The sequence below is a fragment of the Suricata suricatta genome, chromosome 1 (genome assembly GCF_006229205.1).
Source record: "Suricata suricatta isolate VVHF042 chromosome 1, meerkat_22Aug2017_6uvM2_HiC, whole genome shotgun sequence".
NCBI classification, from domain to species: Eukaryota; Metazoa; Chordata; class Mammalia; order Carnivora; family Herpestidae; genus Suricata; species Suricata suricatta.
Window position 1 is genome coordinate 188403485 of NC_043700.1, and position 13574 is coordinate 188417058.

At 52.3% G+C, this 13574-nt stretch overlaps 1 protein-coding gene across 1 annotated transcript in view; it reads left to right on the forward strand.

Moving 5' to 3' along the window:
- The first annotated feature begins 437 nt into the window (after positions 1–437).
- The window catches only part of ZBTB49 (zinc finger and BTB domain containing 49), a 30745-nt gene continuing 17608 nt past the window's right edge, over positions 438–13574 (forward strand). Inside the window, exons 1-4 of the mRNA XM_029952416.1 lie at positions 438–1406; positions 7263–7432; positions 9374–10407; positions 12803–12849. Coding sequence (XP_029808276.1) covers positions 7281–7432; positions 9374–10407; positions 12803–12849 — 1233 coding nt within the window. The 5' untranslated portion in view covers positions 438–1406; positions 7263–7280. The remainder of the gene's footprint in view (positions 1407–7262; positions 7433–9373; positions 10408–12802; positions 12850–13574) is intronic.

The following is a 13574-nucleotide window of genomic DNA, read 5'->3' on the forward strand; positions in this document are numbered from 1 at the left end:
CCCAGAGGCGCGGCGCCGGCGCCCTCCTCCCGTGCCGCCGCTTCGGCCCCCGTGCGTGCTCCTTGTCCCCGTCGGTCGCCCTGTAGTCGCGGGCAGGGCTGAGCGCCGCGGAGCGCCTGGCCCCGCGCGGCCTCGTTTTCACGCGGGGTGCGCGCGCGTGACACGGGCGCGGAGACTCCCTCCCCGGTCCGGCCCGGGAGTCGGGGGACGCTCCGCGCAGTGTCCGCCGCTTAGTCGTTCAGCCGTTCCTCTCGGCCCGGCCGGGGCTGGCAGACAGGGCTGGTCACTGAGTGCGCGCTGCTTAACCGAGTGGCTATGGGGTGAATGGGGTGTGTACACGGTCTTGGGAACTACAGTCATCGGCGAGGAGCGGGGAGGGTGATAAGGAGGGTTCCCCTCCGGAGGGCAGCGCGGTCGGGCTGGAGTGGAGAGTGCATCCGTTTGCTAGGCCCGCCTGAAGTCCAAGATCAAGGCGTCCGCGGGATTGTTTCTTACGGGGCTGCAGCACCTGGCCCGAAGACACCCCCGGTTTTGCGGTGTTTTCACGTGGACCTTTCTTCTGCGCAGGAGCAGCCCTGGTGTCTCTCCTCGTGTCCAGATTTCCTCCTCTTATGGGGACAGCAATCCGATGGGATTAGGGCACACCAGGATGGTTTCACATAATTATCTCGTTAAAGACCCCGTCTCAAACCCGCAAATATTCTGAGGTCCTAGGGCTTAGGGTTCCAACATAGAGGTTTTTAGGGGAACACCATTCAGCCCTGGACAGAAGGCTTTCACCGGAATGGACAAGGAAGGAAACATTTACCGCCAGAGTGTCACAATGGCCTTGAGGTCTCCAAGCAGGGTGGCTGAGGCATTTTTGTGTGCAGGGCCCACCTGTGCCTCATCTGTGTTTGTGCCCCCCGGGGAGCCTTCTTCAGTCTCTCTTGGTAATTAGAGTTTTCTGGTGTCAGCATGAAGGTCTCTTCCCTGAGGATGTTCTCCCTGACCCTCCTTCTTCAGATCAGTCTGCACGTCCCTCATTCGGCATCTCCAGGACCATGCCATTCCTGTGTCTTCTCTCTCCGGGGCACAGGGGTGCAGGAGCACCTGGCACGGGGGCCCTTAGAATGATTGCTGCCAAAATCCAAAGGCGAACCAATGAGTGGCGGTGACGCAAGAAAGGAGTGTATTTCAGGGAGGCCACCGCGGGCAGGACAATGGACTGGTGACTCGAGACCGGTGCCTCCAGGTTCATATAAGGACGATGTGGGACAGAGGTTGGCGGATGTGTGCAGGTGGGCAGTGAAGGTCGGATCGATCGTCGGATTCGGGCCACTCGCACCGGGTCCTCCAGGCTCAGGGCAGCCGTGCTGGCTTGAGGGTGCAGTTTCGGTTCCCAGCAGGGACATGCTTTGCCCAAGGTAAGAAACGAGCTGGAGAGAAGAACCTGATCAGTTGGAAAGTACAGACTGAGGTCGGGCTGGAGGGATTTGAGGTCCTTGTTTGTGAAGGTGCCTCGTGGTGTGAGTTGTTCACCATCGTGCCCTCACTGGGGGGTGTGTAGTGACACTCTGTAAAGTTAAGTGAGTGACGTGAAAACCGAGACACAGCCTATGGAGGGCAGGGACAGAACTCACGCAGGGAACTAGCATTTCTTCCTCCCGACATCTTGCGCGTGTCGGGCGCACAAAGTCAGTTCAACTGGAGCATTGTAGGGTCCATCACTATAGAGCGAAGACAACCAGGCTTGCTTGCTTGAAGCCATTGCTTTTGGCATGCGTGGGTTGGGGGACATTAGGAATAAGCCACTTGAAAACCAAAAACCAGGGCGCCTGGGGGGCTTAGTCGGTTAAGCGTCCGACTTCGTCTCAGGTCATGATCTCACAGTTTGTAGGTTCGAGCCCCATTTCAGGCTCTGTGCTGACAGCTCAGAGCTTGGATCCTGCTTTGGATTCTGTGTGATCCCCCTCTCTCTGCCCCTCCCCACCTGTGTTGTGTCTGTCTCTGTCTCTGTCTCTCAAAAATAAATAAATGTAAAAACATAAAAAAAAGAAAACCATGATGACCACAGACAAAGGTTGGACCACTCTAAGGCAAGCCGGTGCTGAGGGGTGTTGGACCCCCGGAGGAGTAATCCATGCATGGCCCCAGGAAACACACTTCTGCCAATTCTGGGTGTCAGACCAGTTGGGAAAGGGTCTCACGAAACAGAAGGGCCCCTGCTCCAGGAGCCCTCTTTGCAGGATAGAATTCCATCCTGGCTCTCAATTCCCTTTAGAAGCACCTCTTCACATGTAAGCTGGTGTGTGTGTGTGCATGCATGTGTGTTCTCTTTGCCCATATTTTCCCCAGTGTTCCCAGATTTCCCGTTGATGTCAGTCCATCTTTCCACCATCACATTTTGGTATAGATTTGTAGCATTTAAAACAGGAAGATATTTTAGGAATTCTTTAACCCGGGGGCGGGGGGGGGATCCTCTCCATTTTTACATACAAAAAACTGAGGCTCAGAGTCTCCAGCCATCTGCGTTCAGGGCGCGCCTCTAGGAAAGAGATACCCTGGTCACTAAGACAGACGCAGTCTGTGTCTTTACCACAGAAGATTTTTGTTCCCAGTCACAGAGCGAGCAGCTGCAGAGATGGAGATCCGCCTGGCCTCCTCCAGTCACAGCAGACGCTAGGCTCACCTGGGTGATCAACTGACTTGACCCAAGGAAGGCCTTTCCTCTGCCGAGCGAGCATGTAACTCAGAGTGGTGGTGAAGTTTGTGGCTTTGGAGTCACTCCCTGGGTTTGAATCCTGACTCCGCCCCTTATTGTCTATTATTTATGAGCTGTGTCTTTGTACCTGGTCAGGTTGTTTCTTGCATTGCACCAAACTACCCCGAACACGTGGTGACTTAAAGACTTATTTTCTGTCACGGTTTTGTGCGCCAGGAATTCTAGCAGAGCTCCCCTGGGCGGGTCTTCAGCCCCACGTGATAGTCCCCTGGAGGCGGAGGCTGGTCTCCAGAGTTAGGTGCGGCTCTGCTCTCTGGGGGCTGGAAGGCTGGGCTCAGCTGAGTCCTCCGGTTCCACGTGTGCGCTCCAGTTGGGCGCCTTACAGCGACTCCGGCCTCCAGAGTCACTGTTCCAGGAGACAGACGGAGGCAGCTGTCAGGCCCACAAATGAGCAGGGCGTTACACCCTCACTTTGCCTGCTCAGATTCAAGGCAGGAGAGATGGAGATCCCACCTCCCCTTGGGAGGGATGGCAGAGTTGTAGCCATCTTTAATCGCCCACGTGCCTCCTCATCCTCATCCATAAAATAAGAGTGGTAGTTACCTTATGATTATCGCGAGAATTAAATGAGACGAACTGAGTCTGAGATGAGCATGGGGATTGAAAGAATACGTGTAAAGGGCTTAGAAGTAGTGCCTGGCATGTTAGAAGCATTTGTAAATATGTGTCATTTATTATGACTGTTCTTAGGCACACAATACATCATTATTACACTTGCCGTCCTTAAGACACATGAGGAATAGAAGGTGTAAGTTCTTTTTCCAGAGCTCTCTCTAATCTCGATGGGGAGGTTCAGAATCGACATCATGAAGCCATTGGAGGACTATACTGAGTAGTGTGGAATAGTTATGATTTTGATAGTGTAAATTGTGGAACCATTTATAACTGTGTGTGTTACTTCTGTATAGCTGGAAGATGTCTATAGATTGAGAATATTTACGACATTTTAACATTAAAGTCTATAGAGGAAGGTTTTGTTTCGTATTTTTAATGTCCTTTTTCTCACAGGATGTAGCATAGCATAAGAGCTTGGGCCCCAGGGTTAGGAACCAGGCTCTGAATCCTGGCTTTGGAACGTAGGAAATTTAAGCTCCCCATTTCTTAATTTCCTCTCCTCTAAAAGGCTGACAATAGGGTTCTTGTAGCATTATTGCAGTTAATGGATGGAAGGTGCTTAATACAGTTTTTGGCCCATAAATAGTGCACGATAGGTAATAAGAATAAGCCAGTAGTCCTTTTCTGTTCAAGCAGCTGACGGCACAGGGGTAGGTAACTGAGGACTCTACCATCTAGCTCTTCAGTACCCTGAGGATTCAACACGGGACCCTGCCCCACCACCTGACACAAGGCTTCCCTGTCTGTACTCCGGGTCTGGGCAGTGATGTCCCCTCCATGGGCTTTAGCGGTCCTCTTTATAGGTGGCATCACCTTTAGTGCTAGTTTTCTCTGAATCCCACCCTGATCTCAAACCAGGAGATCATGCCAGTACCCCAAGTTTTATGCGTCAGAAACTAAGCTTTGCATGGAGAAATAAGGGAATCAGAATAAGGTGTAGAGCTGAGGGTGAGTTTTAGAGATTCGAAGTGGGGGGGGGGGTCATACAGTGGAGATGATTAGCAGAAAGTTGGACATTTGGAACTAGTGGTCAGAGCTTGAGTTTCACATTTTGGACTTGTCTGCTTAGAGCAGATGAAGGCCAGGAGGACATGTGATTTTCAAGGGCAAGAGAAGAGAGCCCAGGGGCTGAGTCTTAAGGGACATTAACGTTTGGGGGCGCTCAGAGGAGGACATACAGGCTAGAGAGAGAGCTGATCGGGGACTTCATAAGAGGAAGGGCCGTGGGGAGGCAGGTGCTTCGAGATGGAGGAGGGCAGACCACAGTCTACACGCTGAAGCCGAGGAGCAGCCCCCGTGGCAGGTGAGTGTCAGCGCGGGGAGAATGCAGCAAGACACAAGGTGACAAGAGTCATCAGAAAGCAGAGAGGGATGTGGAGTTGGTGTTTTGAGAGGTGGAAGAGAGAGCGCTGTGATGAGTAGATGTACCTCGAGGGAGGATCTTGTCCTGTTTCCTTTTGCTTTTGTCCAACGTGGGGCAATCTTGGTGTGTGTGCAGGACTGTTGAGAAGTTGGGGACAGTGAAGCAGTGAAAAAGTCCAGACGGAAGCCTCCCGGGGGAGGCAGGCGGTGGGGGCGAGGACAGGAGGGAAGCTGGCTTTGTGGAGAAGGCACACTTCATCCTGGGACGCTGAAAGGACTGAGGGAGGGATGAGCAAGAAATTTGGAGTTAAGAAGAGAATTTAAAGGCACTCAGGTTATATCAAGTTATCTGTGGGCTCAACCTTCTTGGTGAAGTCCGGTGTGGACGAGGGGACAGGCGTGGTGGAAATGAAGAGAAAGGAAAGGACCTAGAAGAGGAGCTGTGGGGGTGGGGGTGGGGTCAACAAGAGATAAACAGACGTCACTAACTGTTGTTCGTCACACTGAGGTTAGCTGGCGTGGGTCTTCACGGGTGAGCACCTGCTCCGTGCCAGGCATAGGCGAGTAAGACGGTGCCCTCGGAGCGTGCAGCAGAGCTGGAGGCCCAGGCGACGGAGCATTTGGATAAGTCGTCTTAGAGGAGCACATGTCGGGGGCTGTACGGTCGCAGAGGAGAGACCCCAGACTTGCGAGAACACTGGGGAAGAAGGAACAAGTTTCAGAACAGCAGGAGCGGCTTCCACGAGCTGGTGGCGGCTCCGCGGAGCCCTGATATCTGGAAGGCTGGAGAGGCCAGTGTGGATAAAGTGTTCCCAGGACAGGAAGTGTCAGAACCCAGGCCTTGTTGGAGAGAGCTCGAGGTGGGGCCCTGTCATCTGCCTGCCCCGCTGCCAGCTGGGAGCTTACAGTGCAGATGCATAGGCCCCGCACGAGGCTGAGCAAAACTCTCAGCCGTCCTCCAGGGGCTAGGACCTCTCACAGGCTCTCCGGGTGCCCTTCATAGAGGACGTGTGGTGAACACGTAATCCGTCAGTTGCTAGTCTTGATGGTCACATGGGTTCTCACGATTGTCTCCGTAACCTGTGAGGTAGGGCCGGGAGTGTGGACACGGAGCAGTCGTTGCCCAGAGTCAGGGAGGTCATGAGCAGGGGGCTGAGGCTGCAAACTGCCCCCAGAACCCTTGTCTGGGGAGCTGCAGGCACCGAGTGGGTACAGGAGGGGACAAGGCAATAGTGACGGTGATAATGACGGGGCTCTGCTCAGAAGCTTGGTTTTGGCTTTGTGGTTTGGTGACTTGTTCAACGATGCTCTGCACTGAGGATGAAAGCAAAGAGACGTGGCTTTTCAGGCTTCCCCCGTCCCGCACACGGCTGCGCACGCCGGCGCCAGGCCGACTTCATTTCTCCCTGCGGCTTCTCTGCCGCTCGGCGGGCCTCGCTGGCCTGTGCCCCGGCCAGGGCCCGTGCCTTGCTCACCTGGGCACTCAGGTGCCTACGTGCTGTATTCTTGCAGTTGTGGGTCGTGTACTTCTGCGTGTGCTTGTGTTTCCTTTAGCAGAATTTAAGCTTCGTGGGGGCGAGGACTTGGTGTGTATGTTCGTTGCTGTGGCCCCAGAACCTGGACATGGAGATATTGAAGAGACCTGAGACCTTCCATATCTGAAATAGGGCTTCTCATCTCATAAAGAGTCTGAAACTCAGGGTCTTAAAAAGGCCTGTAAGATTCCACAGGGTCTGACCCCCTCCCCTTCTCTCTCTCACTCATACGTGTGTGCGCACACACGTGCGCACGCACATCAGGTCCCACCACTCGCCTGGCTTCAGCGCTCTCCAGCTCAGCAGGTGCCTTGTGCTTTCTAGTGTGTTCATGCAGGGCGCCTGCAGGACAGGTCTGCTGAGTAGCACCCATCAGAGATGTAGGAAGGGACCCATGAGTAGACGTGCTGCTTTGTGATGTCTTTCTATTACTGTCTAGTGTTGTTCGTTAATGTATTTTGACTTACACATTATCTCTGCAGGTTAAGTTCCTAATTTTCCTCACCTAATTCAGTGCCCCACGTATGGGTGCTCAGCAAATACTGATTCATCTTATCCACTCAGCTTTTTTCTAATCTTCTAAGTGTTTACACACATTTTTTTGTTGAATCATTCCAGAGGAGAAACGACAGAAATGCATAGAGCATTATCATGGCCGTATTCTACGTTTGCCCTGCCATGTACTGTGGCTCCTTAAGCAAATGGAAGGTTTAGTTCCTACGTCACACCAGCCACATTTCACGGGCTCAGGGACCACAGGTGGCTCAAGGCTGCCGTGTTGAACAGTGTAGATACAGAACTTCTGCATCACTGCAGAGACGTCTGGAATAGCACCAGTCTAGGCGGTGAAGACGCAACATTTTTATGCGTTTCATTGGTTTGTTTGAAGGAGCCATGACTGAACAGCAGGTCACCCGTGGGTTGTGGTGCTGTGTGGCTCCCGCCACATCTCCGGATCACAGTCTCCTTCGCGCTCTCCCTTGCAGGTGTCCTGGCGGTCGAGCATGGACCCGGTCGCTGCCCACAGCCGCCACCTCCTCCAGCAGCTGCATGAGCAGCGAATCCAAGGCCTGCTTTGTGACTGCATGTTGGTGGTGAAAGGGGTCTGCTTCAAAGCGCACAAGAACGTGCTAGCAGCGTTCAGTCAGTATTTCAGGTACGTGTCCTAGGCTTTGTTCCTGTGACCGTATGGAGAAGGAGCTCTCCTAGCGTGGATATGTTTTGACTAAATTTTATTTCCTCCTTGGATTTCACCTTTCTCACCTCTTGTAGCTCTTGGTGGGTTTTTTGCTTTTTGTCTTTAGAGCAACCTGAGAGGGAAAGAGCCTTTTAACTCGAAACTTTGGGGCCGATTGAAAGTATTTTGGCGCTTTGTCTTTGATTTTAATAGTTGCAATTAAGGTCAGGTTTCTCTATGTATTTCTTGTACTTTCATGATGGAAAGATTGAGGAATAGAATTCCTGGTAAGAACTTCCTTGTGATAAGAAATGGAATATTTTTTTATTAAAATATTTTAGGTTTTGTTTTTCTTTGGAATATTCTTAGAAAACCGGTTTGAACTCCATTTATTTCTTCCTATAATCATTTTTAAGTTATTACACATTATTAGAGTTAAGTGTTCTACATACATTTTCTGGTTAGCTGAGATTTATCTCTCGGTAAGCACTCAAGTTTTTTGGGGGGTACGTTTTTCCCCCTTAAAATGCATAGCGTTTTGTAGCTCTAGGAAACGGTATATGGAGCCTGCTTTAATCTTTCCATCAAATTCACCCTCTGCTGTCATAGATGTTGTAAGTACACGTTATAATGAATGGATCAGCTCACTGAGGTAGTCCGCACCTCTGTTCCTGTGTCGCTTGGTCCCGGACTCCACTTTCCCGGCTCCTTTTAAATTTGTGCTTAGGCAGGAACAGAGCTAAAGGCTATTTTGGGGAAGCAGGCGATTGGATTATAGAAAATGTCCACAACCTTGCAAAAGACCATTTACCTGGCCCAGCCTGATAGTTTCTAAGCAGTACAAGCCTGTTCGCCCGGAAATTGACGTCTGTGGGTGACGTACAGAGTGCCTGGGCTTCGTGGCACCCCCTCCTCCTTAACGCACAGGGTTTTCTTCTCCGCACTGCTGTCTTGTGGGCGTTTGGGCTGCAGAGAAACCTCTAACAGGTCCGATTACAAAATGAGTGTACATCAAGTACATAGAGTTGTCAGATTCCCAGAGGCAGAAAGTGGAATGGTGGTTAATTGTTTTGTGGGTGTAGAGTTTCAGTTTGGGAAGAAGAAACGTTCTTGAAATGGACAGCGGTGACGTGGCTCAGCGGTGCGGGTGTGCTTCATGCCTCTGGGTTTACCACTGGAGCTATGTTTACGTGTGACATTTTTAGCCACTCATAGATGAGTCAGATGACAAGCATTATATATATTTTGCCACAATTAAAAAAATTAAAATTAAGAAAAAGAATGAGTATCGAGGGTTGGTTTAGTGTAGCTATTTTTATTTTTAGACTTTTTAAGGCACTTAAAGATGGAAATGTTTTTGTTATGTGTTTTTATGGCCCGAATTACAATTTGCCAGACTAGACACGAAGTGCTGAAAAATGTGTGTTGTTTAGTGTGCTATACTCTGTGTGTATGCAACTGATAATCCATATGGATAATTATATTTTGAAAAGAACAATGAGTATGTTTCAGAATTTTACTCTGAGATCTGTTCGGAAGGGCGGCTGTCCGGCACACTAACTTAATTCATCTGAATTCCTTTATTGGACAGCCTCCCATCATTTTTTAAAGGATTTAAATATGCTTAATTTAAAAATCTTGGCATTCAGGGGCCCCGGGCGGCTCATTTGGTTGGGCACCTGCTCTTGAATTCAGCTCAGGTAAGATCCCAGGGTCATGGGATTGAGCCCCACACTCAGCGCAGAGCCTGCTTCAGATTCTGTCTGCCTCTGCCCCTCTTCCCCCTTTCTAAAATAAAATAAATAGTAAAAATAAATAAATCTTGGTATTTAAGGAAGGTTAGTATATTTGAATATGAAAGTGACCTTCTTTATAAGATAAAATTACCACGCTCTAAACAGATACCCTTCCTTTTATCAGGGGCCTCTTTCAGAATTCTTCAGGCCAAAAAGGTGATGTTTTTCACCTGGATATTAAAAACGTCAGCGGCATTGGGCAGATCCTGGACTTCATGTACACATCCCACCTGGATCTTAACCAGGACAACATACAGGTGGTGCTGGACATAGCCCAGTGTTTGCAGGTGCCAAATGTCCTGAGTCTGTGTCACGCATTCTTAAAATCGACCGCTGTGGAGCAGCCCCCGGGCACGGCCTGTGCCAGCACCTTCCCCCTGCAGAGCGCGCTGACTGCCGGCCCCAGCGGCGCCGGAAATGAGAACTACCCTCCTCCCCTGCTGCCAGAGTCCCCTGCGGAGGTCCAGCAGGGGAAGGCCTTGGACGAGCCTCATTCTCCCGCGCCTCCAGCCGCCGGTCTTCATCACCCTGCGGGCGAGGCATCCAAACAGGCGCCCGATCCGCTAGAGGGCGGCTGCCCGGAGCTGCCTTCCAGAACAGGCTACTACTACAAACTCAGAAGCTTCTACAGTAAGCAGTACTATAAGCACGCCGCGGGTCCCGGTCACGAGAGGGCCAGCGAGCAGGCCTGCCTGTTCAGCGCATCCCCGTCCCCAGACCACAGTGCCGCCGCTCACTCCCAGTGTGGCCTGGGGTCCCACCTCCTGGCCCCGACCCCGAGTGAGGCAGCCCCAGAGCCTGAGCCCCCCGCCAAACAGATGAGGCTCAAAAAGGCCGTTCACCTGAAGAAGCTGAACTTCCTCAAGTCGCAGAGGTCTGCGGAGCCCGCCCCTGCAGCCACGCCCGGTGACGATGTGACCGGGAGACTAGACGCCGTTCCTGCGGACGCTCGGGACGCGGCCGGCAGCCGTGGTGCTGGAGAAGGAGGAAGCGCAGAGCACCTTGAGCACATGAGTGACGCGGAGGGGCCCGGGGACGCGGCCGTCCCGGGAGGACCGCCCCCGGCGCTCCAGTCACAGCGGCAGTGTGCATGCGAGCTGTGCGGGAAGCCCTTCAAGCACCCCAGCAACCTGGCGCTCCACAGACGGTCTCACACAGGTACACTGACGCAGTGCCCGACGCCGCTGCCCGCGCCCGCCTTTGTGAGAGGCCTTGCTGTTGCTCAGGGGCCTCAGTGATCTCCCCCCAGAAAACCAGGGCCCGTTAGCTGCGTTTCACTGGACGTTTTGGGGGATCCCTCTTAAAGCGCCACCTCGGAGCTCGGCCGGGGCTCTCGTCGAGCCGGTTTAAAATGACGGTGCCCTTCTCACGTTCAGTCACGGACTCTTGTGACGCGCTGTCCGCCTTTGGAGACGCGTAGCGGGTTGTCCTGACGCGCTGAAAGTTTCAAAAATGTCCTAAAATGGTTCAGCTGTATTTGCTCTTCAGAATTAGACGAACTTTACTTTTTTAAAGCGTGATGTAGGTTCATCCAGACCAAAATAACAGAGGGAAATAGTAAAAGCTCTCTGGGAAGCCACATTAATGTCAGATTTTTTAAATTGTGGTTTGGAAGGAAGAGGGAAACTTTTGAGTAAGGGTCAGCTTTCACCAGTTGATGTTTTCCGGTGATAATTCTTCCATGTTGAATATTGAATTTTTAGAGGCTTGGTACCTTAATTCATACCTTGTACTTTTCCCCAAAAGTTTATTTTTTCCAGATGCTCGTTTAAAAGTGTCATGTAGCACATAATGACTTAGGTTACACGATCCTTCTGTCACCTCCCTCCCGTGGTTAAACTCGGTGCCTCTGCCACACGTAAAGCAGTGACCGTGCCCTCCGCAGCCCGAGACGCAACACGCTGATGGGCGCGCGCGGCGTGTCTGCTCTTCAAGTGCGTCCTTGCGGCTCTCCGCGTGCCACTCTGTCACCGCTGTGTTTGCCCGCGCGCCTCCCTGTTGGCTACCTCGTTGTTTCGTCAGGAGACTTCATGTCTATGGCAGCCCTCCTCAGTGTTCGTGTCTGCCAGAACATGCTTTCATTGGGAGCAGCAGTTCAGAATCATTTTACAGGAAGGCAGTGCTGTTGACTCGGTTTTGCCCTGACAAAGCTTGTCTTAGGTCATTGTGTATGCTTAAGTTCCCTGCAGCCTAGTGATCCTCCCGGATTTTTATTTGAGAATATATCTGTTTAGCTCTGAAGGAAACAAACGACACTGTGTGTTCTGAAGGGACATCTTCGGATGCAGGTAGTCACGCAGCCGGAGCACAGGGGTCTCCCGGGGCGGAAGCTGGGAAGGCGGCCGTTCTCCGGGTACGATCCGGGGAACCCTTTTGGGAGGTCTTTCCATCGGAGTCTGTGGTGTTACTGGCCCTGTCCTTTCCTGCTCCCATGAGTCCGCTAAAGGCTGCCGCCACTCCGCTGGCCGGTGAGATGTCTAGTGTGCGTTCTGGAAGTCACTGTTCTCATTTCTGCCACGGGCTGTGCCTCCAGACACAGCCTGCGTGAGCCAGAGCTCTTTCAGGTCCCCCATCACTCGGAGTGTGAAGGGTCCTGGAGCGGAAAAGGGCCACTGGTGTGAGGTGCCTGGCCCTGGTCACTTGTGAGGCTTAGCAACTGGTGACCACTGCTTTCAAACTGTTGTAACTCATACTGGGGGCTTTCACGTCACATTACATAGCTTCCCCGCAATTTCAGACATAAACGTAGTCACCAAATACAGGATTCGTGTGATCGTAATTACTCGGGGCCAGCACTTCCGCCTCGTCCTTGACGAAGCCGTTGAACAGTTTTAGGAAACCGTTCAACACAAAAATATCCTGGCAGGAGCTCAGAGAGCTGGCAAGCTGGCAGACCTTAGCAGCACAGTAAGAAGGGAAATGCTAATTAAAAAAAAAAAAAAAAGAATCCTAATGAAACCACTTGATTTGAGGGGACTGGGGAAGAAGAAGGTTTTTGGTCCTTCAGAGCATCATAGGGTTTTACAGGCCAAAGGTGGCACCCTGAAGTACGCTTTTCCCGTTCTCAACATGGTGTCCCACTGCTGTGGCCTCCTTGCGGTGGCGCGCCCCCCCCCCCCCCCCCCCGTCTGTTCTGTGCCAGGGCACAGCCGCCAGCAGCAGGCAGGCAGGCTCACCTCCCTGCTGAAATGGCCTTTTCCCTAGTTAGCACGTGTCGGCCACCGAAGCCAGTGGGGAGGGGCTCTTCCTTGGCACGCTTAACCCCCCCCCCCAGGCGCACACCTCGTGGGGTGCGGACAAGGCTCCCTCGCTGTGTCAGAGTCTGGTGGGAAAGGAGTCAGGCCGGAGGGCAGGGCAGCAAGCCGGCGCTGCCGTCCAGGGGGCGTACCGGCAGTCGGGAGGATGCGGGGACTCTGCCTGCGGCCGCACTAGAAGGTACTAGAAGGCGGTGCTCTCTTCTGGAGGGTGGCTGAGATCGTTTAAACATTTTAAACAAAATTATGGTGCAAATATGCCTAATGATTTTACAAGTTGTTATTTTGTTTTGTTTCAGGTGAGAAACCTTTTGAATGTAACATTTGTGGGAAACATTTCTCTCAGGTGGGAATACTCTTATTTACTGTTAATAATTGGAAACCTGAAACCCAGTGTTTTTCTGTTAGTACCAATAAGACGTACATTCAGACTTCTGAGAGAAGCCCCTGATGGTGTCTGTAACTTTGACTTCACATTAAATCAGGAGAAAATAATTTCTAAGAAACACACATTTTTAGGTCATTAGGGGACAGACAGCATTTTTTCTAAGTGAACTCTCACCCCCCCACCCCCACCCCAAGGATGGGGCCGATCCTTTTTCGTAAATGAGGTTTCTGGGAAACCGCAGTGAGCCCCCGCCGGGAGGCCACACCGTGCCAGGCTGCGTCCACGACAAACGTCCCCTTCCTCCCACTGACCCATCCGTTGTTAGGATGCAGGGACCACGGCAAGCACTTCTCGTCCTGCGTAGACCGCCTTTCAGCGACCCCTGCTTAAGGATCACTTGGACACACAAATTCTCTCATCCATCTATTTGCTGCTCCCCCGTAGGGCCATGTGCCCATCTGGGCACTGGGCATAAAGAAACCTAGAGATTTAGTGTTAGAGAAAACTCTGAATATGGACCAGTGGGAACCCACGTATGAGATAGAAGGAAGTCCCTGCTGCTCCGCCACGTGCCGGGTGCTGGCGTCTGGAGGGTGAGCCGGGCTGGCTGCTCGGCCGGGCACCGGCCCTGGAGGAAACAGCGCACGGCCGTCCTTGCACTGGCTGGAGCGGTAGGCCGGGCA